The sequence below is a fragment of the Oryctolagus cuniculus genome, chromosome 1 (assembly GCF_051225735.1).
Source record: "Oryctolagus cuniculus isolate XC-2025 breed Fujian yellow rabbit chromosome 1, ASM5122573v1, whole genome shotgun sequence".
NCBI classification, from domain to species: domain Eukaryota; kingdom Metazoa; phylum Chordata; class Mammalia; order Lagomorpha; family Leporidae; genus Oryctolagus; species Oryctolagus cuniculus.
The window spans coordinates 11,509,484-11,536,386 of record NC_142867.1 but is presented as its reverse complement, the minus strand read 5'-3'; the positions used below and the strand labels follow the sequence as shown (position 1 = coordinate 11,536,386).

Sequence of the window (26,903 nt, the reverse complement as noted above, 5' to 3'; positions counted from 1 at the left end):
TATGGGATGCTGGCCTTGCAAGTGGCAGCCTAACCTGCTGTGCCACAACACCGGCTCCTCTCTTCCGCTTCTCACAAAACCACTAATCCTGATGTTGGGGTTCACCCCCATGGCATCATCTAACCCTGATGACCTCCCATAGGCCATGCCTCCATCAACATAAAGGAGATTAAGTTTCCAACACATGAACTTTGGGGAAGCCATTCTAACTATGGCTTCATCTTTTCAATCTCATTCTTGAAAACTATTCAAGGTAGACAGTCATAGTTCCTCAGCACTTCTTTATTTATTTGACACTTTTCCAGTGAATTTTTGCTAATAGTAAATCATGATTCAGGGTCTCAGAATGGATATCATCATGACTTGGGATCCTCTCCACCACCTGGGAGAAGGACGATCCTCTCCACCACTTGGGAGAAGGACAGAGGAGAGGTGGGAGCTCAGATCTTTCCAGGAAATGTGTCTTCTGTCTGGTGATTGGCCCAGGGACTCGGACACACAATGGCACCATTTGCACTGGCCATCGTCCCCTTTCATGGTCATTGCCTTCTTCAGAAGTGGAAGACCAGGTGGTTCTACCAGCAGTTCGTGGTCTGGTTTGGGTTTGAAGAAGTCTGTAGTTCTTGCTGTGGTCTTGAGATGTCTTCTGCCGTGGTGCCGACTCCTGGAGTGGGTATTGGCAGGGGTTCTCAGAGGCCTAGAAACTCCCCAGAAGTACCTTGCTGTTTGATGTGACCCTTGGCCTCTGAGCTGTCTTCTGGCTTCCATTGTTGGTATTGGGACAGTCACTACCAGCACCTTTAATAACTCATCTTCTCTCTACTGATCAGCAGTTTAGCTAAATACTTGGTAAAGGTTTTTTTCTCATTTTCTTGGGTTAGAGGAGCTTCCAGAATCTGAGGACTGCATATTTCACCAACATTGGAAATCTTCCATTTCCTCCTAGAACTCTACGTGAACATATTCAAGTCCTTGTTCCATCTTCTATGTCTCTTAACCTTTTACACATTTCCCATCTCTTTATCTCTGTGTGCTGTATTCTGAGTGAGTTCTCCAAACCTGTTGTCCAGGTCACTAATTCTCCCTTCAGCTATGTTAATCTGCTGTGTAATCTGTCCACTGAAATTCCAGTTTCAAAACATTATGTTTTTTATAAGTACTACTTGATTTTTTTCAAATCCTTCTGGTCATTTCTTGGTAGTCTCTTGTTATTACCAACTTTATCTCTTTAAACACATGAATCATCCTTATTTTATATTACATACACTATCTTTATAAGTCTAAAGTTTTTAAACATCTGACTCTATGGTTTACTGCTTTGTGCCACTCTCCAAAATTCCTTGTGACTTGACTTTTAGGATTTAATGCTTGCATGTGAGCTCATGTTCCTGGTGACTTTTTCTGTGGGAATCCTTCCAGGCCTGAGTTTAAGGTGAATTACACCAGGGGTGATTTGCATCTTCCTGCCATGTGCCTAGGGAAATGTCAGAAAAACACCTTCACTTTTTATATTGCTTGTTTATTGTTGTTGCTGTATGGCATATTGCTGCTTGGTTATTGATGCTGTAAATCCCACTTCCAGACCCATCATGGGCCAGCGAGCAGTTAGGAGCATTTGGAGCTGAAATGTTTTTTCCCTCACCTGCAAGTCATGGCTGAGCCAGGCCAGCTCTGTGTCCACTCCATTTGTGTTGCGTTGTGGTGGTCTTTGCTGTGGTGGCGGTGGGGGTTCTTCTGATTCTGTTTTTGATTTTTCTCGAGCTCTGGGTTTTGTCCAGGCCCGCTGAACTGGAGTTCTTGGCCAGCAGGCTCCTCAGGGAAGCCTTTGCTCCTGCTGTCTTTGGACTTGGACTTGTCACTTCCGACAGCTGATGATTCGTCCTCACTTCTCGCCGCCACAGCGGTGCGTTTTTAAGGATGACGTGAACTGGTTTTGTTGGACTCTCTTTCTCCGGTGTTTTGCATCAGAGACGCCTCAGCTTATGCTGTCTATCAAATTGTCAGCAACCATGTCTGGCCATCTTTCCCAGCCCCTCTTAATCACGTTTCGCTCAGGACCAGAAGACCGCGTATTGTGGTCGTCTCACCCTGGCTTGTGGTTTGGTCGCTGTTTGTGAATTGCATGCTCCTTGCCCACAGAATTCCACACACGGATGTCTGGGTAAATGCAAATGGAATTCCAGCAGGGAACCCAACACACCCGTGCACCGCCCTGTGCTGCTACACACCATCCACTAGGGGGCAGCCTCAGCTGATGGCAGAGACCATTCTGCCCCCTCCGCTCCACAGGGTCTCAGGGTGGGAGGAGCCTGGCTCCCTGTGGCCCCAAAACCTCTTGCATCAAACCACCCCTTGAGCAGGACTTGATGGAGGAGGACCCCCCCCCCAATAAGTGAGGAAACAAAGATGAGGATGTGGGGAGTGGACGGGGAGTGGCCGGCCAGGAGAGGTGACCTGAGAGGGGTCACAACCAACCCTCTTCTGGGCTAATTCAGGGTTCTGTTTGGACATCTAAAGAATTTATTGGTTCATTTACTCAGCAAAACTTTATTCAGCACCTACTGTATGCCCACAGGGGAATTAAACACTCTTAGTCCCTGTTTTCTTCCTTTGGTGCCCAGCTGCTGCCATCCACCTAGACAGCTCAGCATTCCCCAGCCTGCCCCGACCCTCTTCCTCCAGCCTTCTCCTTTTGCTGTTCCTTCCAGCCCTTAGCCTCCGCCATCACTGCCTGTTGAATCCCTCCTCATTCCTCCAGGGCTCATCGCCATGCTGGAATCCTGAACCCAGAGGTGAGGGGAGCTGGACCCCTCTGTACCATCTCAGGGGGCAGCCCCCACTTGGGCCAGGGCTCTTTCTCTGCAGAAGGAGGTGAGAGATGTCTCCTCCCAGGCTCACCCCAGTTTACGTTTCTCTGAGGAAGACTTGCGCTCTTGGCTCTCAAAGAAGTGCATCAAGGGGCAGGAACTGTGGTACAGAGGATCAAGCCACCACCTGCAATGCCAGCACCCTACGTGGGCGCCAGTTCAAGTCCCAGCTGCTCCACTTTGATCCAGCTCCCTGCTAATGAGCCTGGGAAAGCACTGGAAGATGGTCTAAGTACTTGGGCCCCTGCCACTCACATGACAGACCCAGATAGAGCTCCAGGCTCCCAGCTTCCACCTGGCCCAGCCCTGGCCATTGCAGACATTTGGAGAGTGAACCAGCAGATAGAAGATTTCTCTGCCTCTCTCTGTCTCTGTCGCTCTCTTCCTTTCAAATAAATGAAATCTGTAAATATGCCTTTCAAGTAAATGAAATCAGTCTTTAAAAAAAAGTGCATTGAGGGGCGGTGTCGCGGCATAGCAGGTTTAGCTGCCACTTGGGACACCTGCATCCCATATCAGAGGCCTGCCTCTGCTGCTGACCCAGCTTCCTCTGAGTGTGCCCAGGGAACAGTAGATGATGGCTTAGGCACTGAGTTTCTGCCGCCCACCCAGGAGACCTGGGTTAAGTTCTGGGCTCCTGGCTTTAAGCCTGGCTGTGATTGGCATCTGGGGACTGAAGCAATGATAGAAGATACCACTTTGCCTTGCCCTCTTTCTCTGTCATTCTGCCTTTCAAAAAAAAAAAGTGCTTCCTGTTTCCCAGCTACCTTTGAACTAAAGGACATGGTAAACTTGGGATGTGACCCTATGAGAGCAGAATCCATGGAATGGGACATACAATGGATCATTCATTCCCCTTCCAATGTGTGTTAATTGAACATCTACTATGTGCCATTGGACACAGTCCCTCCGTTTCCCTCTTCATTAGAGGATCCTGGGGAAGTGTGTGTCCACACGTGTGTGTCCATGTAGTCTGACTCCATGACTCTTGGGGTTCACTCAGGCCTGGGGCAGAGGCAGCTGCACCCACTCAGCTTGCAGCTGTACCAGCTTGGCTTCCTGGAGACCGAAACCACAAGCAGAAGAGAGAGGCGTGAGAGGCACTCACAGGCTGGGTTTGGTTGTCTGCGTGTCAGAGAGCAGCAGAGAGAAAGGCACACGTAGGACCAGCAAAGGGCAGGGCAGGCAAGAGGGGTGCACCTGCTGGCCCCAGGATGGCGCTTCCCACTGGTGGACACGCATAGTGACAAGATGGCCCCGGACATACGGCTCCTCGTCGTGATGGCTGGATTGCTGAGGGCAGCTTTCCCAGGTAACCAACGCCTTTGTTACCTCTGCTGCTTGTGCTAAGAACCTGGGTCTTGTCCTTGGAGCCCGCCTCCTGGTTGTTTCCCGGAGCCGTTTAGCCAAGACTGTATTCTCGTAGCAGGGGGGCCCTGGCCATGCCAACAGCAGCCAGGGCTGGGAGAGGCACCAGGGCTGTGCCTGGACAGTGTTCCAGTCCCGAGAGGTGCCGGGAGTGAGACGGTGTGAGCACAGTGCTGTGTGTCGCACCAAGGGCTCCCTGGTGCTGCTGCTCTCCAGGGGGAACAGGAACTCCCCCCACGTCTTTCTCGCCACCTTGCAGGAAGCAGCCATTCCCCTTCCCAAAGGCAGGGCCTCTGCTGGTCGGATTTTCAACACCAAAGCTGAGCTCAGGGCTCACCAGCCTTGTGCCAGAAACAGCTCTGGAAGGCCCAGGAGACTGAGTGACTGGCGGCCTCAGCTCCGCCAGCTGGGGTGGTCCAGGGCACATTTAAGTGGCAGGCTCTTGAGGGCCACCCTGCTCTCCCACACCGGGGGGTGGCCAGAGCACACTTGCGACCTGCGCAGGGTGAACAGGTGGCTACAGACCTGTGCTCACCACACATGCAGGCCCCTGTCAAAGAGTATGTAGAAGTCTAACTGGTCAGGGGTGGGCAGAGGTCCAGAGAGCCTGCCCCGGGGGCCAGGAGACTGGTATGGAGACAATACTGTGGACACAGGGAGCCTGGGTCCACCCTGCAGTGGGGAGCCAAGTGCTTTCAGTTTGTAGTGAGGGCAGCCTGGGAGGCCCCATCAGGACGGGACATGGGAAGCAGGTGCACACGCTCCTGCCCAGGGCTCCTCTCTGCCCCTCTCTGCAGGCACGTGCTCTGAGCCTCTGGGCTGCTCTGCTCATAGCTCTGGGAGTGTGAACTGGTGTGCCCCGGGCTCTGTGGGGTCGACCCTCGGCTTCACCTCCTTCCTTGCGCTACCAGAAGTTACCAACCCAGGAGCCCATGGGGACAGACAGACGGGCTCCCTCCCCATCTCCCTTCTCGCCACTCCCTCTGCTCTTCCCTAGGAGGCTCAGGGTTCAGCTGGAGTGGGCAGGCCCTCCAGCGGGAATGAGGGCTGAGCCGGGTGCCGGGCTCCAGGCTCTGCTGGCCTGTGCTGGACCCTGGGGAACCAGCCTTGAATGGCGCCCAAAGGGGAAGCAGGAACCCGGGAGCCCGGGCAGAGCCCCAGCCTGGCCTGCTTCGTTCCTAGCACAACACTCACTTCTTGTTTTTGAAACTGCATTTATAGTTGACTCACTTTTTGTTCCTAATATCAACTGAGTTTTGAAAGGAAACTGTACGTCACGATTGTAACTGGAAAGGTGGTATCATTTGTCCTAAGCAAAAGGGAAGGGATGCATAAAAATAAATGGTGGCAAAAAAAAAAAAAAAAAAAAAAAAGCCAGTCTATGTTCTGTCCGGCCCCTCGCTGGGCGCTGCACCGGCATTCAAGGCCCTTGCGGGGGTCGGCAGCTGTGTAAATGCGCCCCAGAAGGAAGGACTTTCCAGGCAGAAGGGGAATTGCACCCCAGGGAGGCTGGGCCCCTGTGCCCAGCCTGAGTCTTTCTTCCCCTGCACCTCGACCGCGCAGGCCCAAACCCCAGCAAGCCCCCAGAGGGGAAAGAAAGAAAAAAAGATGGAGGAGAGAGAGGGAGGAGAAGGAGCCCGGAGAATGAGGGCTGGGGTAGGGTTCCAAGGCCTCCGCCTGTGTCTGAAGCCTAGGTTGGGCTGCCTGGCCCTGCCCTGAGGAGCACGGTGTGGGGGAGCCTGGCCCACCTGGGGACTGGCAGACCTGGCCATGGCCCTCCGATGCCGGAGCAGACCTCCCCAAGGAGGTTCCCGGCTCTCTGCCCTGGACCTCACACGGCTACATCCTTGGCCAGGTGGGCCGGATCCTGGGCTGGCTTCTCCCCAGTGCCTGGTTTGTGTTGGTGAATGACCAGCACTTAGAGGATTGGGTCCAAGTTTCCCTTGGGCTCCCTGTAGGCCTGGGTCCAGGAGCCTCCGCTTCTGTGCCTCTGGGGACGAAGATGTAGGGAGAATGAACTAGAAGTCTTTGATGAGGGAGGGTCCTGCTCTGACTCCCATGTGGCTGTGCTCCTCTCCTTCTTCTGTCCTCAGTTTTCCTGTCAGTGGAATGGGGGTGCTTTGGGGAGATACAGGGGTGCCTCCGGGTCTGACCCTCCAACGCTGTAACAAGGGCTTTTGCACCGGGGCAGTGCCAAGGTCCTGACTCGAATCCCACTGGTGCTGCCATTTGGCGTGGAAACAGGGGCTTGTGGTTGCTTTGAAAGTATTTCAATTCTTTAACAAATTTAAAAACCTGTTTCTTCCTTAACTTGGAAGTTTAGCATACAAATCCCATTTTATTTATCAGCTCAGTAATTTTTAACAATGACTTTCAAGGGGCCTTTGATTAATATTTCAGCAAATCAGTTGGACAGTGTAAGCTTCCTTAAATAATAAATGTTCTCAACAAGGGAAGCCAATTAAGTTCCCTTAGATCTGTGCTGTTCAATGCTGTAGCCCCTGGAAACGTTCATTTAAAACGTCGCGGCTCAAATGGAGATATGTAAAGTGTAAAATGTACAATAGATTGTGAAGGTGAGTTCCAAAAAGAACATAATGTGTCTCATTAATAAACATTAAGTGAATTGCATGTTGAAATGATAATACCTGGGATATTTTATATTAAACAAATTTTATTATGTCCCCTTTTACTTTTTAACAATGTCACTATTGGAAAATTTTAAATTATGTATGAAAAGGCTTCAAAAAGTTCATTGAAAAAATGTGTATTTTGGAAACACCATGCAAGGATTTCTTTTTTTTTTTTTTTTGGCACCAAATTTGGTTTTCCATAAAACGTTTTGAAATCCCCTCGCATGTAGGTTGTGTTGTATTTATATGGGGTAGCACAACCTTTGGCATCCTAAACTCCAATTACAAGTATAATGGATTCCATTCTTGGGGAAACAACCTTCCCAAGGATTTCAGAGAATGCCTTCAGATCTAAAAACTCTGCTATTTAAAAATATGAACTGAAATCAATTACCACATCACATCACATACATGAGAAACTCCACTGGCCAAATATTCCGAAACATCCCAGGTAGGAGCTTGCAAATGTAAGGGGATACTTCAGTGTGCGGAAAATAGAATTAAAAGATAAGCTTATTTGGGTGTGAAAACAAGTTTGAAATTCACACGTAGTTTTGTCAGCACACACATTTTCCGCAGACTTCGGAAGCACCCTCGTAGAAGCATCAGGGGTTTTTGTTTCTTTAGTCATCTTTATTTTCTAAATTCTAATCTCCCTGTGCTGAAAAGTCACTGGCCCACGACCCCTGGATCCAAACTGTATAAACGTAGCCTTCGGTGCCTGCCCTCACCAAGGGGGCATCGCCACTGGCTTGCACTCCATCAAACACACGCGTCACCTTTCCTATTCTGATTTCTTTCCACGTTCTCCACGCCTGGCCAGCTCCATCTTGTAGATGTCTAAGTGACATAGGACTGGTGTCTACACTTTCTGCCTTAGTCTGTTCAAAAAGGTGGGTGACTAACACGCGGAGCCAGCAAGCTCATAGCAGAGGTGGTGGTGGTGGTGAGGATCGGGGCAGCTCCTAAGGTTCATTTAACCAACCACGGATGACTACGGAAGGATCTAGAATGAGTGAGAAACACCTCCACGGCCTCCCTCACTTGGTCTCCGTTCACTGGTGGCACCATCCCCATTTCCTTCCAGGAAAGCTGGGAACTCAGTTGGGCCCAGCTGTTGGGAGTCTGAGGTGAAGGAGCTGGCCTTCTCCTTGGGACAGGGAGGAACCAGCAGGTGACTCTGTCTGAGGCCCTGGGACAGTGGCTGGGAGAAACTCTGACTGCCTGCTAGGAAAAGGCACCTGTCCAGCCGTCCAGCCTCCCAGCCTGGGCCATAAACCTGAAACCGGCCACTTCACTGCCCAGGCCAGGTGCTTGGGCTGCACTGAGCAGACCTCACGGAGCTGGCGTCCCGAGCGCCACCCTTTCCCGCTCCCCAGCACCTGTCCCTCTGCCTAGGGTCTCTGGTACATTCTTTAGTGCTGGGTTTCCTGGGCCCCACATTCCAGTCCACCTTCCTGGGGTTTGCTAAAATCAGCCTGGCCATTGCCATTTGGTTTTCTCTTAATCAATGCCTTAAGGTGAAAATGAATTTCTTTTAGAAGAAAGCTTACAGCACTCCCTTAAAGGGAAAGCCACTGAAAATTGCTGTAATAATAACGGTGGAAATAAGACTCACGGAAACAAATGACATCATGAAATCCCAGCTGGTCCCATTACTGCTTTCCCCTGCTGAAAATGGAGGGCTGTGGGTATCAGAGAGGCAGGAGCCCTGGGTCCTGCCGGGAGCTTTCTCTTCCAAGTCATTGGAAAGGCTGACGGGGAAGCAGAGGGGCACAACCTCCTTAGCAGGTGACTTGGTGGCACACAGGGCCATGTCCGTGACCCCGAGTCATCGTGCAGACGTCTGGCTGCGTGCCCTGCTCTTTGGAAATGTGGACGCCCTCCTTACGGGCCCGAGCCAAGAGAGGCTGCATGCTCAGTTTCCTGCTCAGAAAGCCCCGGATCAGGTGGTCCTCTAGCCCCTTGGGCAGCCCCTGGATTTCCCTGGGGAACCTTGAAGTTGGGGAGTGACACCCAAACTCAAGTCGCCGACTCAGCTCTGGGAAACTCAGCACCTGCAGCATGGCTGGCGGAGGCTGGGGGAGAAGGAGCCTTTGACAGGGAGAGGTGGTGGTGCATGTTTGCAGCTCTGGCCCTGCCTTGCTGGGTCATCTCAGTCAAGTGGCCTCCTTTCTCTGGCCCTGGTTTCCTCCCTGGAAAAAGGGGCCCATTGAACACTGAGGACACAGCCTATCCGTTCTGGTACTTTCTGTTCACTCCTCCAGTAGGGCTGCAGCTGCCAGGAGCAGAGGTCCAGCCACCAGAAATTTAGCACCCTGTCACACCGGATCCTGTGCCATATGGGATACCGTGTTGCATGGACTAGCATCACAGCTCCAGCCAGCACCCTGCCATGTGGATTCAGAGACCCTGCAGTCAGGCAGACTCGGGCACCCCACTCCAGCTCAGCACAGGTTGTCCCTGTGCCTGCGTGCTAGAACTAAAAACATCTAGCTCACCAACACGTGGTACTTTACTTTATTTGTATAACATATCTGAAAATAAGCAAACAAAATACAGTGCTCAGAAACTTGAGAGTATAATGTCATGTGGCATGCCAAAGATAATCCCTTGTATTTAATATAGGATCTGATGGTTAACGTAGCAATGTTCGCACGATGAGCTCAGTTACCCACATGACAACCCCATTTCATAGATGAGGAAGTGGAGGTTTAGCGAGGCTCAAAGACTTGTCCTAAATCTCTACTAGACTTGGGCGGGCAGCCCAGGGGTCTTTCCTCCTTGAAAGAGTGACCCCACCTGGCTGCAGGCTGGCTTCCATCCTGGTCTGAGGTTTCTCCCTCAACGCCACCTCTCAGGGTTGCAGCCCCATCACTGCGTCCCAGGACAGCCTGGAGGTTCCTCTGAGTTCCTGGTGTCCCCCGGAAGGCATCTGAGTGACAGACACCTTCCTCCTTATGGCACAGCCTCATGGGGCTGCCCGGCAGGTGTTGTGCACATCAGGGCCAAGAATGAAGATAAAGTTGCAGTGGCACCGTGTTCCATGGGAAAGCTGGCAGGCTCTGTCAGCTCACATCTATTCAGCACCTGCTGTATGCCATGTCCTGTGCTGGCATTGAGCTACAAGATGTGGAGGCTTGCCCTTGAACACTTTCTAGTGTTGTCAGGAAGGTGCTGGAACACACCAGGGTCAGCCTGGGGTAGGTGTTACAGCAACAGGTATAATCCAACGATGACTGTTAACGACCATCTGGTGTACGGGACTTGCCATACTTGAAGCTCAGTGTGGAGCACACAGCCTGTCCCACTCTGACAACACTGGGAAAATCACCCCCACTTCACGGTCAGGGGAAACAGGCTCAGAAAGCATTGTCCATAGCGGAGGCTAATGCTTTTTTAAAGATTTGTTTATTTGAAAGGCAGAGTTATAGCAAGAAAGATGGAGACAGGGAAAGAAGGAGGGAGGCGTCAGGGAGAGCGAGAGTAATCTACCAGCCGGCTTGGGGCTCCATCCTAGCTGTGCCTGGCCAAAGCCAGGAGCTCAGGGCCCCATCTGGTTCTTCCTGGGGCCCTGGCACATTCTCCACTGCCTACCCAGGCACATTATCAGGGAGCTGGATTGAAAGTGGAGCAGCCAGGACTCAAACCAGAGCTCCGACACAGGATGCTGGCATCACAGGTGGCGGCCGGCCCACTGCACCGTAATGCTGTTTCGATGCTGACTTTAAATCCATGTTGTTAAGTCTCCAAAATCCATGGTCTTAACCACTCAGCTGGGAGGGTCAAGGGAGGAAGAGTGTGAGAAGGGGCGGCTTCCTAGAAAGGGGGCATCACTGTCTCAGAGGGACTGCCCAGTGGGGACAAGGAGGCCTTTGTGAATCAGGAAGAACGGCACAAGCATTGGAGGTGCCGTCATCTAGTGACTCGGCTGTGCCAGCACCAGCTTCCTGGTCTTGGTGATGCACTCTAGTTACAAAACACATCGCCCCGTCTGCCGAACTTCTCTGTGCCAATTCTGTTATTTTTTTTTAGTTTGTATTTTTTTAAATACTTTTAAAAATTATATATTTAATTGAAAGGCAGAGAGACAGAAAGAAAGGGAGCGCCTGAAACACAGACAGATCTTCCATCTGCTGGTTCACAGTGGCCCAGGGCTGGTCCAGGCTGAAGGCAGGAGCCTGGAATTCTATCCAGGTATCCCATGTGGGGGACAGGGGCCCAAGTCTTGGGCCATCATCCACTACCGTCCCAGGCTTACTAGCAGGGGAACAGCCAGGACACGAATCAACGCTACCAAACGGGATGCTGGCATGGCAAGAGGTGGCTTAACCCAATGTGCTACCATGCCCTGTTCAAAATGAAAAGTTAAGGGAACAAAAGGATCTCAGGCAGAAGGGCCCACTTGTGCAGAAACCTGCAGGTGAGGTGGCCACATGGAAGCTGCTGACCGCCTGCCCTGCTGGTCCCAGAGGCTCTGTTGGGTGGGAGTGGCCACAGTTCCCACAGGAGCAGAGGCCCAGGCTGGTAGCTTTCTCCTGGCTCATCCTGGTGTGTGGTGAGGACCCCATGAGTATAACAACATCAAGCACAGGGAGTGGCTGGCAGAAGGGGTACACACTACAAGCACCTGCCCCGCAGGCGAGGGCCTCCAGCGCAGTGCTCTCTCCATACTTGAAACCTGCCTGCCCAGCCCAGCGCTGTGAGGTGGGAGCTGCTGTCCTCACTTTGCTGATAAGTGGCTGAGGTCTGGAGAGGGGAAGAGACTATTCCCAGGTCGCACCACTCAGAGATGACCTATGCTCGTAGATGACTTGTCCTTATGACTTGTAAGTGGGAAATGGACCGAGTTGGGGAGAGGACTCCCACTCACCTCAAGGTTTCTGTCCATCCCTCGTTCGCTGGGACTTTGCATCAAAACCACCTCCATCCGGGTGGCCACAGGACCACGTGGAGTCTGAGCTCCGTCACTTTTGTCCATGCTGAACCTCAGTTTCCCCTGCGGAAAGGCAGGGTCCCAGCAACCCTCCCGGCCCAGGGCTGAGCTGGGGCTCCATGAGATGTTGACTGTGATGGACTTGGAGAAACAGCAGGCTTCAGGGATGCCAGGAGAGTCCTATGGCCACAACTGCTGCTGGGGCTGGGGACCAGCCAGGACCCAGGAGGACAGCAGAGGGAAGGCAGAGGGAATCCAAGTTTTCGCCCACCATTTCCTGGGCTCCTGCTGCCCCACTGACTTCTGCCCCACGGGAGAGGCTGTGCAGGAGATGCCCCCGGGTCTTCACCATGTGCCGGAGGTAGGGGCATGTTAGAAGGGCCAGCCTGTAAGTTTCCAAGCCACCCCGACCTCCATCATGACCCCGAGCTGTACTGGGGTGCCTGGGAGCTGCCAGCAGATGCCAGGGTGTCCGTGCTGGGGGCTGAAGTCAGGGCCAGGAAAGGGCCAGGCTGTGAGAGTGAGGAGGAGCCTCAGGGCTGGGAGTTTCTCGGGGTATCCTGGGGGCGTCTACTTCCAGTTGGAAGTCACTTGGTGAACCCTGTGCCAAAGAGGATGGGGAGGTGAAGCCCCTGTGTCCTTAGAGCCAGGTACGCAGCTGAGCATGGCTCTGTCCATTTTACAGAAGGGCAAACTGGGTGTCAGAGAGCTTGACCAATGCCCCCAGTTGCTGTCGGCACTGGGGCCAGGGCCATTCTCTGTTGCCAGTCCACCCCCATCCAAATGGGGCTTGGGGAAGGGATTTTATCTGGACGTCAGGATATTTTTTTTTTACCAGGGTAGTCACCTCTTCTGGGAGGGGTGCCTGGGAGCAGAGGTGGGAAGCATCCCTGGGCTAGGGGGAGGCCCAGTCTTCCCTCTGTTCTGTACGCTTTCTTTTCCCCCTTCCTTCCACGGCACTCAAGTATACACAGTTGCTGCGTGGATTGAGTGCTCCCTCAGGGTGCGCCTCTGATGGCCGCCATCTTGCCCAACCTCTCATTTTGGAGTTTGACTCAGATCCTGTCCACCCCAGCGTCAGTTCTTCCTGCAGCCTGACAATTTTTGTCATTCATTTGTTGCATTCCTACAACTGGGGTACTGGTCACTGGGTTCAGTCACTGAAGATACATAACAAAGCCCTTGTCTTCAAAGAGCTTATAGTCTAGCAGACTGAACAGACAAGCAAGTAAACGCAGTTTTCAAACAGTATCATTTCAGAAAGGTATTTCAAACCATTTGCGGGGAAAAAATGGAATTAAAACATAAACTTGGGTGCAGTTTTGAAAGCCATGCATAACTTTTACATACTACCCGTTTTCCACAAATCTATTGAAGACCCCTTGTTTGCACGGATTTCAAGACTTTTCGCATTGAAAGGAACTTATCTTTTACTTTCATTTTCCACAAACATTTTGAAGGACCTTTGTATGTGCAACAAGGGAAACAAGGCAAGTTAAAAGGACCAACAATGACAAGAGCTCCAGGGAAGGCTCCTGAGGGCCTCAGAGCAGAGACCTCAATGATGAGACAGGTGGAAAGCCAAGATCAGGGAGAAGGCCACTGCAGACAGCAGGTGCAACAGCCCGAAGGCAAAAATGCAGCTGACATTCCGGGGATTTCAGAGAGGTAGGGAGTGAAGAAGCTGCAATTGGAGAGGCAGGGCTTGGGGCACATAGCGAGGGATATGGGAAATCACAGGAGAATTCTAAGCATGGGAGGATCAGATCTGATATATCCTTTATCCCTATACAATTAAGACTTTTTTTTTTAACATCAAATCCCTTTTAAAAACTAAGTTAATTTAAACCTAGAAATCGTCTATCACCACCATTTATTTTGAACCAGTGTTACTTCAGTAAATAGAATATATCCATAGGAGCCCATAAAACATAGAGAACAGGGGCAGGGGTTGGCCTGGCAGTATAGACGTGGCTTGGGATACCTGCATCCCATATCCCAGTACCGTGGGTTTGAGTCCCAGCCTCCTGCTAATTCAGACCCTGGGAGGCAGCAGTGGGACTTTCCCCTTGTGTCGTGAGAAGGCTGCCGGATTGGAAAAGGAATACTTGGCTTACGATGAGCCTCGTACTATTCGATCCACTATCTCCCATCCCCTTCTGAACCATGCCTGGTTGGGGAAACATTTCCCTACCTGGTGGAAGAACTCAGTGGGTGGGGGGAGTGGGGACCGTGGGAGGCTGCGTTGGAGGGAGGGAAACACAACTTACAACAGAGGGGACAAGCCAGAGGGTGCCCCCAGGCTCTTGCCGTCAGACCCTCCCTGGCCCAACACACACCTTTGACCATCCAGGGGGCAGGGACGAACCCAAGGTCCTGATACCACCTGGTCTCAGCTCCACCCGGTGCTAGATGACTATTCCCACAGGACAGTTCTCACGGACTCATGTGACAGCAGCCACATTAGATGACATGCACAGGGAGGAAAGACGTTTCCAAAAGTCCCCAGGCCAAAGCCGGAAGCCCAGGGACTCAATCCAGGTCCCTCACGGTGGGGCACCAGGGACCGGGCGACTTACTGAGCTGTCACCACTGCCTGCCAGCACCCTGCTCCTCACACAGCACAGCCTTTCATTCTTGAAAGAGGTTTTTAGGGCTCTGCAGTCTTGAAGGCGTTTAGTCAGAACAGAGGTGGGCGTGCTGCTGGGCGTCACGTCCACCATGTCCGGGGCTGTGAGGCCAGCTTTGACTCCGGGGCCCGCCACTTCCGCTGTGGGCGTAGGCGAGTTCCTCCACCCCTCTGCGGTAAAGTGGGTCAGCTCCTACGCTCGGGGCCTCCAGAGAGACCCAGGCCCGCCCTGGAGCCCGGCGGGGATAAGTTTTAGTCACCTGCGAATGCGGGGGTTTTGTCGGCCCTCGCCCCGTCAAGTGCAGTCTCAAAGCTGAGTCTCATGAAGCCCTTGTGGGCCGGAAGTGAATGAGGGCTCATCCTCCAACTTGCGGCCTCCTCTCTGCTCCCGGAATCCCTCGGAAGCAACTGCGCTCCCCACCAGAAGCCAACCCCCTCACAGGTCTGGAGTCCAAGGTCAAGGCGTCAGCAGGGCTGTTTCCCTCTGTTCCTGTCTGTTTCCTGGCTCCTGGTGGGGCCCTGGCACCGTCGTACACGCTTCCCCCAGACCTCAGTCTTCGTCCTAATTGGGGAGGAGGGGGGGTCTTCCCAGGCGTGCGCAGGCACAGTGGCCTCTGCCTGTCACCTTTGCAGGCGGAGGTCAGGCCTGTTGCGTTAAGGCCCGCCCTCCTGACTGCATTGGAACTTGGTGACTTCCAAAACCTTCAAATCAGGCACTGGGAGTCAGGAGTTCATTTATTTGCAGCTCACAGCAGTGGGGTGTGGGTGTGTCCTGTAGTGGATCATTTGTTAACACGCAGTCAGAAAGAAAGCCCTGGATTACTTGGGTGATACGGCGTCTCTGTCTGTGGTCTTTGCATCTCTCCTCTCGCTACGGGGACGTCTCGTGTTTGTGGGTCCCTCTCATTTCCTCAGTGGGCCATGCCGGTTTCTGAGGGCTGCTATTTTGTTTGCCTTTCCCCAGTTCGTTTACAGAAGAAATCCTCTTCCCAGGAAGGGGTCGGTTTGGGGCTGGTGAAGGGAGAGGCAGTGGAAGGGAAGTTGGGCCAGCTTTTCCAGCCTGGTGTTTTTACTGAGAACTGAGCGTCCTGGCTGGTCCTCTGGGGAAGAGACAGGAAACCATTCATGGTCCACCATCACTTCCTGGAATCTCTAGGGCTGAGCAGCTCAGAGCTGATAAAGGTTTGCGTTTTTGGAAGGTGAGATGGGGTATGCACAAATGCACTTGAAAGAGTTGGGAAAATGGTATTCAAATATAAGCTTAATTTGATGCAAAACCAGTTTTGAAATCCATATGTAGTTTGTTCAAAAGTCACATTTTCCATGAACTTTTTGAAGACTCGCTGTGCTGTCCATTACGTGAAGGATTGAAATCGCCTGTCTTTACATCTCTGCAGCAAAGCACGTGGTCCTTTTCACACCACGTGGAATAAGTGAGCAGCCGCGTGTGAGCTCAGGTCACGTCTTGCCTTTGGCAGAGTCTCTGGGCGTCAAGAGTCACGAGGGGTTGTGCGAAGGTGGTACTAGAAAGACTACAGAGATTTAGCCCGGAGAGCCCATTCCTCTCTTACTCTCCTGACAGCCCGAGGAGGTTGGGGCTAACACCACCATTGAGGTTGGCAAGGATCACTAAGGCCTCAAGAGGCTAAGGAATCCACGTTCTGGTATTAAGAGGAAGAGCTGGGATTTGAACACACAGGATCCTGGCTTCAAAACCCACACACATCCAACTCTCCCGTGTCCTGTGCTCTGCCTTGTCTTGAGGAGGCTGGCTTCTCTGCTCCCCCGGACTGCAGAGTTTGGAAATAAAATTACCAGCTGGTGGAGTAGAATGAAGGGCACACCAGGAGTGAGTAGGTGGGAAGCCACCTGGCTGAGCCAGGCTCTCACCCCAATGCAGTAGGTGCCAGTTGCGGGAACCTGGGATGCCAACTCTAACTCCTTGGAAGTTCCAAACATCCGTCCAACTTTGGCATTGGCCAGGCCTCTTCTTGCCCGGGTTGGAAGGTCTGAAGACTTTGTGGCAGTGAGGGTTGATGGGAAGAGGCATTGACAATGACGTTAGTCATCACTGAGATTCAAGGGTGAGAAGCAGCCAGGTATCCCCAGCATTAAGGTCAGGGCTTGCATCGCTTTGCGTAAAAGGATGGAGGATCCCTGGTGCCAGGTCACTGGCAGGAGGAGGAGGTGTGCTGAGACCGGAAGGCCACTGCCCTGTGTAATTCTCCTCCCAGCCCGCTCGCTTCTGGGAAGATGCGAATCCAGTATCACAGGTCCTCTGGCCAAGACCCAGATATCCACTCCTCTCAGTGAGTTTTCCATCCTCGAGAAATCCTGCTCTTCCATGGAGGTCCCTCCCAAGTGTCCCCTGCTCTTTGGAGTCACAGTTATTCCCTCCCACTTCTGAGTCTCCCCCAGTGCACTTTCTGAACCCTGAGACAGCACGTACATGGGGCCAGAATCAGCCGCAAGTACTGGTGCATCCTGCACTGGAGTGTGGGCCTGGCACACAGCCCAGCTGAGAGTAATGAAACAAGAAAGGAAAGAAGGAATGGTGCCTCCCTGACCAAGGGTTGAGAGAGGTGAGAGATCAGGGCAGGCACTAGACCTGGAAGTTAGAGGCCATTTGGGACGCCTGCATCCCATTTGGAGTGCCTGGGTTTGAGTGTCGGCTCTGCTTCAGATCCAGCTTCCTGCTAATGCACATCCTGGGAGGCAGCAGGTGGAGTCACTGCTGGGAGGTCTGGGTTGAATTCCTGGCTCTCAGCTTTGGCCTGACCCAGCCCCAGCTGTTGCTGAACCAGTGGATGAAACAGGCGCCTTTCTCTCTCTCTCTCTCTGCTCCCTCCCCCCAAATAAAAGCAAATGAATTAATAGAGCTGAGAGCCCAAGAGAACCTCAGGGCAATTGTGTGGCCTGACAACCAAGAGTGTGGGTCCTGCTATGGAGCAACCTGAAGTCAGTCCCCACTCCACCCCTTAGTTACTGCAACCCTGGGCAAGTCCATTTCATGCCCCCTGAGCCTCCATTTTCTCATGGGGGAAACTCGTGGGCCTCCGTGGAGATAAATAAGAGCATGTGCTATATATGCAGATCAGGGTACACATGGTGAGCCTCAGATGCTACCTCCCACCTTTATGTCATGAACTTGAATCCCGGGACCAGTTGGAACCTGAGACACGTAGATTCCCATGGCCACTGGCTGCTGCCAGCCCCCAGCTGTTAATGACAGAAGGTGGCCACAGGACATTGGTCTGAACATCCCCAGTGCTGTCCCAGCTTCTCTTTGTACTTGCTTCTGAACCTGGATTTATTGAAAGAGAGCAGGGGGGCAGTGGATGGGAAGATGACTGTGGGCCCATGGGGCGTGCCAGGTGTCCCTAAGAGCCACTCTGGTCCCAGCCCTGCCTGCTTGAGAAAGGCTGGGTCCTTCCTACGATGCCTTAGCACCAGGGCACCTTCTCTTGGGGGTCTTTAGGGCCCCAGAAAGGTCTCAGCACCCTCCTGAGTTGGGGGACTTTTGTCCCTCACCCACGCTCAACTTAATTCACCAAAAACTGCTGGTCCAGCAGCTCAGGAGATGGTGAACAGGGCCCCTCTTGAGAGCCAGTGGGTGGGGCAAAACCTCCGGGAAATCCTGCACAACCCAGCACTTTCGGCCGCCACTCCTGCCGAGACCCAGGTCAACCTTTGCACAAAGGGCCAGACTCCCCGGGGCTTTCATTCGTCGATTTTCTATCTTGAGCCTGGAGCCCAGCACGCCAGGTCCTGCCCAGGCTCCAAGCCTCTGCCCAGGTTCTCCTGTGCTTTGTCTCGCCTGCTGAGCCTGCCTGATAAAATGGAAAGAGTAAATTAGGGAACAAACCTGGATTCAAATTCTGGTTCTGTCCACTCCAAAGCTGGTGACCTTGGGCTAGTAACTTCCCTTCTCTGAACCTCTTTGTGCAACGGGTTTTATAGGAAAAGCAAGGAAGTCCTCGGACATTCCAGATCCTCTCTCTGGGCCCCAGTGACATGCTCCTTGACCTTCAAGTCCTGACCCAAAGGTCACCTCCTGAGGTAACTTCCTAGACTCACCAGCCACCCCCACCAGTCTTTGTCCTCTGCATTCTTGGAGCAGGTTATTTGTGCCTCTGTGTGTGAGCAGGTTATTTGTGCCTTGAAGAGACAGGATTTGAGGCAGCTCCTGACACCTGGGCCTCCCTCACCTCTCCACCTTCCCCCAGCAGAGCCCAGCGTGGGCCTGGCCCCGGGCATGGCTCCCGGGCATGCTGGAGGAGGTGACAATGCTGTGTAGAGTCCCCCTTGATAGGAAGGGCAGCCAGAACTGGTTGAGCCCAGGAGAGCCTCTGTCTGGAAGCAAATCCCTGCTCTGTCTCTTACGAGCTCTTTGGTCTCAGGAACTTCTGATTTCTTAGCCCCTGAGTGCCCCCTGTGAAGGGGCAGTAATGGGGGTGCCCACCTGCGGCACTGTCAAGATCAGAGACACACAGCTTTGGTACCCACAGAAGAGCAGGGCACGTGGCTGTGACTCGGACAGTTCACAAAGGATTTTCACATATGCTTTCTTTGTTGGTTATTTTTAAATTTTAGAGATTTTATTTATTTGAAAGTCAAAATTACAGACAGGGAGAAAGAGATCTGTTCACTGGTTCACTCCTGAATGGCTACCAGAAGCCAGGAACTTTGTCCAGGTCTCCCACGTGCATAGCGGGGTCCCAGGCACTTGGGCCATCCTCCACTGCTTTTCCCAGGCTATTAGCAGGGCACTGGATCAGAAGTGGAGCAGCCGGGACACAAACTGGCACCCATGTGGGATGCCAGTGTTGCAGATGACGGCTTTACCTATACGTCACAATGCCAGCCCCTAAATTTTTTTAAAGAATTTATTTATTTGAAAGGCAGAGTTACAGATGGAGAGAGACAGAGGGAGAGAGAGAGAGAGCGCTCTTCCATTTGCTGGTTCACCCCCCAAATATCCACAAGAGCCAGGGCTGGAGCAGGCTGAGGCCAGAAGCCAGGAATTCCATCCTAGTCTCCCACATTGATAGAAGCGGCCCAAGCACTTGAGCCATCTTCCACTGCTTTCCAAGGCACTTTAGCAGGCAGCTGGATCAGAAATGGAGCAGCCAGAACTTGGATGGAATGCCGGTGTTGCAGGTGGTGGCTTCACCTGCTGTGCCACAATGCTGGCCCCTGCTTTCATTTTTTTTTTTTAAAGTTTTTGTTTTTATTTTGATCACTAAAGTTGTATACAGTAAAAATGTTACAGACTTTAGAAAATACAGAAAAAAATAAGCTTACCAGTATGCCTACTTTCAAAGAAAACTGTTACGGAATCTTCTAGGCATTTTGTTAGAAACACTGCAAGCAGAGAAAATGTTCTAACAAACCCCAGGCATTGCCATCACTCAGATTTAAGAAATGTTTACATTTTTGCCATGTTTGTTCAGAGCCACAGCCATCAAACAGAAGCCAAGATGCTGTAGAAATACTCCCGTTCCTACCCTCCCAGACACTCACTGTCTACAGCATAGCCTGAGCCGCCTTTCCTTCTACCTTTCATTACACAGTAATGCACCCACAATGCGAGCAGGGTCCTGGGACGTGTGTCACATCATATATAAACAATATCCCGGCTGGCGCCGCGGCTCACTAGGCTAATCCTCCGCCTAGCGGCGCCGGCACACCGGGTTCTAGTCCCGGTTGGGGCACCGGATTCTGTCCTGGTTGCCCCTCTTCCAGGCCAGCCCTCTGCTGTGGCCAGGGAGTGCAGTGGAGGATGGCCCAGGTGCTTGGGCCCTGCACCCCAAGGGAGACCAGGAAAAGCACCTGGCTCCTGGCTCCTGCCATCGGATCAGCGCGGTGCGCCGGCCGCAGCGCGCCAGCCGCGGCGGCCATTGGAGGGTGAATCAACGGCAAAAGGAAGACCTTTCTGTCTCTCTCTCTCTCTCACTGTCCACTCTGCCTGTCAAAAAAAATAATAATAATAAAAAAAAAAAACAATATCCCACCGGAAAGATTGCACTACACCTCACTTTCTCTTTGTTTTCAAGCCCCATCCAAGTGGAGACTGTGGACCTGGCTCATTCATCTACCTGAGTCATCCAGGCTGGGACACAGCACAGCATCTCTGCTTCCACTGGTGGGCTGTTGTCTCATGTTTGTTCCCCCTGATTTCTTTCCTATCACGAGCAAGAATGCCTGCAACAGCAAGACTGAGCCAGGCTGCAGCTAGGAGCTAAAGCCAGGAACTCAGTCCAGGTCTCCCATATGGGTGGCAGGCACCCTACTATTTCAGCCATCACTGCTGCCTGCTGAGGTCTGCATCAACAGGAAGCTGGAATTGGGTGTGAAGCTGGGACTTGAATCCAAGTTCTCTGATATGGGACACAAGTGTCCTAACCGCCACAGCAAGTGCCCACGCCTAGGCACTATATTTAAAAGAGTACGCTCATTCTGCTCACTTTGTAGTCTGCTTTGCCAGCTATGCAGACGCACACACACATCCATCACACTGACGCAGCTGCATTCCCTTGTGACCTTATGTCAGTCCTGGGAGGTCTTCGCAGCTGTGAGGTGAGAGAGGCAGGCTGGGATAGGAAGGGGACCTGCCCAAGGTCACGTGATAGGAAAGAACAAGCTGGGTCTCCACCCAGGCACGTTGGGAGCCTAACACCTGGCAGATGGTTTGCCCCGGACCTGATGAGCGGCTCCTTCCAAGACCCACAGAATGGGAGCTCCAGAGTCAGGGAGTGGACGTCCTCCTCTCCCACTCAGCGGCCTGAAATTCTACAGGGGACTGAGAAGAAGGGGCACGCGAAAGGCCAGTATCTCTGGAGCCAGTTCCTTGCTGTTGTTCCCTGGGGTGTTTCCTGCACTGCTTCCCTGCCTGTGTGCTCACTGTGTCTGCTCTTACATCCCGAGCTGCAGAGAAGGTGTTGTCTGGCCTGGGAGCCTGAGCGAGCCTGAGACCTTGAGGCCAAGACCACAAGTGCCTTTTCTTTTAGAGGAACTCCTGTTACTATGGCAACTGCAGCCTGCCTCCCCTCTCCAGGAAAGTGGATGCCAGGTTTGCAGAGCCAAGGCTGGGAGCAACCAAATTGTGGATTTGAGGGAGCTCAGATAAGGGTCAGCAGAAAATTAGGGAGAGAGGAGCAAAGACCGCAGCCTGGGGGGACCTGGAATCGCCTCTTTGGAGAGAAGGCTGCAGGGCCCTTGGTCATCCGGCTGCCTGGGGCAGAAGCACAGGGGTCTTCTGAAAGTTCATGGAAAATGGAAGTAAACATGTTTATTTGGGGACCAATTTTTTTTTTTAAATCTGTGCATGCAAGGAGACTTCAGAAGTTTATAAAAATGTGCATTATACATTTCAAAACATTTGGCACCAAAATGAACGCACCTGTTAGCTCCATTTCCCGGGAGCTTTAGGAAGTGGCCTGGTATGCTTATGGCCAGCTGCCTTCCCACATCCACAGTGGTCCTGTGTGGCCAGGGTGTTGGGTCCAGGGCCAGGTTACAGCTGGCACCAGCTGGGCTTAGTGGCTTCCTCAGGGTCACAAAGCAGCTTCCCTCAGGGTCAGCAGTGATGGGTTCAGCCCACTGGTCTGTCTGTCCCCGAAGTCCCTGTCCTACACTGTGGACAAAGAATTTCCCAAGAGTGGACGCTGTGACGCAGGTGAATCGGTGCCTGTCCTGCTGCCTCCATCACCCCCTTTCCACTTCTCTCCCTGCCCAGGTCCCCTGCACGGGCAACAAGCTCAGCAAATGCTAGTGGAACTGAGTGCAGGCTGGCAACACAGTTCTCAGCCTTCAGAGGAATGGGGCCACCTGCTTTCACTTTCAGGAGCAAGAGAGAAAGAGGGGGAAATGGCGCCTACCCCAAGGCCAGGCGTGCCTCATTGCTCTCAGCTGTCAAATTCCTTTCAGCAGAGACCACGGATTACCCTTCACTTCTCCTTGGATTCAGGGCTGGGAGAGGAGAGGATTTAAAATCGGGGCATGCACAGAGGGTGTCACGCACGGCCACATCCTCTGTGCTGTGACATGGTGACAAAGGAGAGATAAAAAGACTGCATTTCTTTGACCTGAGTGACTGCAGCCCCTTGGGTCCCGGACTCTTTGAGACTTTGCTGTCCATCTCTCTTTGTCAATCAAGTGGGCAGAGTTGTCTTTGCATCCCCAAGCCCTCCCTGGGTGTGATGGGGCAATGGGAGGACAAAGGAACAAAAACCTTGTAAAGTGATAATCAACACATCAAACCAAGGGGGAACCAAGGGAGAGAAGCAGCTGTAACCTTTCTGGGCATGGAGTGCTGCCTTGGGGACATTCCGGTCTTTCTGCTGCAGGCTGTCACCTGGGCTGGCGAGGAAGACACTGTCCCAAGGAGCCTCTGCACAGCTTTGGTTTCTAGAAATAAAGGGAACTCCAAGTCCCCCTCTCCCAGTCAGATGCTGCTGCTTGTGTGACCCAGGGCTGTGCTTTCCGATGGTAATAGATTCCCATCCCTTTCTGGAATGTTCTCCCTTAACAGCACCCAGGGAACTCTGGCAAGAAAAGTCCACCACAACCCCAGGACACTCCCACTCGGGGACCCTCCGCGACTCCGCTGGTTGTGGGTTCCCCTTTGCCTCCTGGCCTCTGGAACAAGGGGGTTTCTGACAGTGAAGGAGCCAGCGGGGCAGGGGCGGGTGGCTCCCAGCTGAAAGGCCAGACTTGATCCTGTCCATGCTATGAGGACTGTGGGACAACAGTCACCTCTGACCCCTGCCCCAGGAGAGGACGGGCTGCTCCCTGCTGCTCATCTTTGGAGTCAGGGGCCCTTTTGGAAGTTAGTCCCTGGGGCTTGAATCGTGTCCCTGTTAGGAGTCCATGCTTGATCATTTCCAAGTTCAGGGCTGAGTTGGGTATAGTTTGAAAATCCCCCAGGTTGTAAGCCTCTTACCCTCTATGTTGTCACTGACATGTCCCAACCTGGTGGAGAAGAGTGGTTAAAAATGTGGCCTCTTGCCACCAGTGTTGTGACACAGCAGGTTAAACCGCCCCTTGCGACACCAGTATCCCCTATCAGAGCACCAGTTCAAGTCCTGGCTGCTCTGCTTCCCATCTGGCTTCCTGTTAATGTGCCCCGGAAAGCAGCAGAGAAGAGTCAGAGTGCTGGGTACCTGCCACCCACGTGGGAGACCAGGATGGAGTTCCTGGCTCCTGGTTTCGGCTTGGCCCAGCTCTGAGCATTTCAGCCATTTGGATGTGAACTAGCAGTTGGAAGATTCTGTCTCTCTTCTTGTCTCTGATAAATTAATTAATTAATTTTTGAAAAAAGAATGTGGGTTTTGAAATCAGGACAAGCTGGATTCGAATCTCTAGGCTGCCATTTTCTTTTCCATTTTTTTAAAGATTTATTTATTTATTTGAAAGTCAGAGTTACACAGAGAGAGAGAGAGGTCTTCCATCTGCTGGTTCACTCCCCAGACGGCCGCAACGGCCGGAGCTGCGCCAATCCGAAGCCAGGAGCCAGGAGCTTCTTCCGGGTCTCCTACATGGGCACAGGGGCCCAAGCACTTGGGCCATCTTCTACTGCTTTCCCAGGCCATAGTAGGGAGCTGGATTGGAAGTGGAGCAGCCGGACCTTGAACCGGCGCCCATATGGGATGCCGGCGCTTCAGGCCAGGGCATTAACCTGCTGTGCCACAGCACCGGCCCCTAGGCTGCTGTTCTCAAGCTGTATAATCTTGGAGAAATTACTAAGCACCTCTGTGTTTCAATTTCCCCACTTCGTGTGAGAATTAAAGCAGCTAATTCATCTGCAGTACTTTGGTGCAGGGCCTGTGTGTAGAACGCGTGGAGGGCGCTTTCTCAGCTTTTATCACTGAGCTGCTCCGGGAGCTTTGGGATGGGAGCCTGGTGGGTCCCCGTCAGAGCCATGGGAAGCATCCGTGCCCTTCCCTCATCTGTCTGCATCCTGCACTCAGGATACCTGAGATCCTAACCGCTCCCGCCGGGGTGGGTGGAAAGAATATTAGGTGCCCACATGGCTGCCTCTCCACCTGCAAACCGGAGCCACCTGTGCTGCCGCCCATGGAGTTTCCGGACAGTCCTCTGACAGTGCTGTTCCTTTTAAACACTGGAGCCTGAGCCAGGGCCTGGGAGGCAGCCAGGCAACCTCACTTAGGGCACAAAAGGCTGCTGCGTGTAAACTAGGATGTGTTGTGATCTCCTGAGGCTCAGGGACCACGTGCCAGTGCCTCCGAGGGACACGCCCAAGCCGTGCCCCAGCAGTGCCCCAGGGCAGCGGCCGGGAGGACCTCCTGGGTCCCAGGAGATCACTGCCTCCCTGAGGCTTCGGGGTCTGCTTCCCCGGGTCTCCAATTTTGTGATTATTCAGCAAGATCATTAGCCTGGGCGGTGACCATCACCACATTTGCCTGGTCTCAACAGTTGACAGCACAGTGGTTCACAAACAGCCTTCCAAAAGAAGCATCGTGCACTCCAGCTTGTGGATCAGAGGCTGCAGGGCCCAGGCTGGCAGGGTGCTCGGCTGCCAGTCACCCAGCTCAGAAGAGAGCGAGGGCTCCAGCCCAAGCCTGCGGGTACAAGGCCCCTGTTCTCTTCCCCCAGGCAATGCTATTTTCTACAAACATGATGTAAGCCACAGTGTGATGTTAAATTTTCTAGTAGCCGTATTAAAAAAGGAAAACGAAACAGGTGAAGTCAATTAATTTATTCATTCATGTAAATTTCTAATTATTTATTTGAAAGGCAGAGATATACAGATGGGCAAGACAGAAAGACAGATCCCCATTTCTTGGTTCACTTCCCAAATGCCTGCAACAGTCAGGGCTGGGCCAGGCAAAGCCAGGAGCCCAGAACTCAACCTCAGTCTTGCACAGGACCCCAAGTACCTGAGCCATCACCTGCTGCCGACCAGGGTTCACATTAGCAGGAAGTGGGAGCAGAGCCAATACTTGAACCTGGTTGCTGTAGTATGGGATTGCAGGCATCACAAGCAGAGTCCAAATTGCCTTGCCAAACACCGCCCCTGAAGTTAATTTAATAATGTTTCATTAATCCAATATATCCAAAATATTATCATTTCAATTTGCTATCACCATAAAATTATTAATGAGACGTCTCATGTCTTTTTTTCTCAGTACATCTTCAAAACACAGTGTACACTTTACATTTAAAGCACATGTCAACTTGGAACCTAAAATTCCTCCAGAAATAGTCATCCGTGGAAAAAAGGAAACTCATGTAATCCAAGTTGTTCAAAACATTTTTTAAAGTTTTCGAATGATGGAGCTGAGCATCAGTCTTTAAACCGAAGTGAACTGAATGAAGTGGAATGGAATGTTCAGTTCTTCATTTACTGCTGGCTCCCGCGTTGGGCAGCACAGCACCTCTGCGTTAGCAGGATGATCTCCCCCATTCCGAGCTTCATGCTGCTCTGTTGCCTGACCTGTTGGTCTATGATGACAATGGCCCAACCCCTGCACTGATAGACAAGAGGCAGCAGCTAATTTTCTGTCTGTAACAGCAGAATGTTGGAAGCCATGCACTGTAGTGCTCGAAAGAGTAGCTTTTAGAGCTGGACGGCCCAGGTTCAGATCTGGCCTCTCTAATCGATCGGCTCATGGGGTAGTTGTGAGGATTCAAACCAGTCCTACATGTAAAGCACACAGATAACGGTTGTCATCTAGGGGGCAGACAGCACGTGCTCAAGTGATGTTGCCTTTCACTCTCTATGTTGTCTAATTATGATCAAAGAAGGTAAGGGTTGGAAGAGGTCAAAAGCTCATTAATCTGTTGTTATGCAAGTGAGAAAACTGGTCCAGAGAAGGCCAAGGTCTCATCCAAGGTCACACAGCAAGTTAAACACCTGCTAATGCTCTATCCAGCAGTCCCTCCACTGGGTCAGCCACGTGATGTTTTCAGAAGTACCTTGAACCCTCCAGCCACATGACATCTTCATTTTCTCCCTAGTGTTGAGAGTGACTTTGGCCAACAGGGCCATGTTGTCTGCCAGGCCCTCTCCGTAGCTCAGGTGAGCAGAATGGTGGGGTAGTTGGGAAAACTCACTGAGTGAGTCCTGCAGCCCAGCCACCCTTCCCAGGGGTTGTGCATTTATCTGGAGGCCTTTAACGTTCACTTTAATGTAGAATATTTGGAATAACACAAAGCAGAAGGGAAACAGGAGGAGACTTGCCTATCAGAGACATGTCGTATTGTTCCTACGATCTTCTTGAAGTAGAGGTTGAGGTTATTTATGTTCTTTTAGCTCCTCTTCTGGGTGAGGCATTGTATCAGGGACCAGGTACACAGCGGTGAACAGAGCAAATGCAATAGCCTGCCCGTGTGACACTCGGAACCTGGTGGGACTGATGGCTACTCAGCAGCCGTGATCAGAAGGACTGTGTGATTGCACACGGCTGGGCCCACAAAGGAAACTCCAGGGCACAGTGAGGGGCTTG

General features: G+C 52.4%; 1 protein-coding gene across 5 annotated transcripts in view; it reads left to right on the top strand.

Annotated features, from left to right (window-relative positions):
- The first annotated feature begins 3,973 nt into the window (after positions 1 to 3,973).
- Positions 3,974 to 26,903, top strand: part of CD6 (CD6 molecule) — a 40,750-nt gene continuing 17,820 nt past the window's right edge. For all 5 annotated transcript variants that reach the window (XM_008272077.5, XM_008272075.5, XM_070063942.2 and 2 more), the window contains exon 1: positions 3,974 to 4,179. In XM_008272077.5, the coding sequence (XP_008270299.3) occupies positions 4,119 to 4,179 (61 nt within the window). In that variant the 5' untranslated portion in view covers positions 3,974 to 4,118. The remainder of the gene's footprint in view (positions 4,180 to 26,903) is intronic.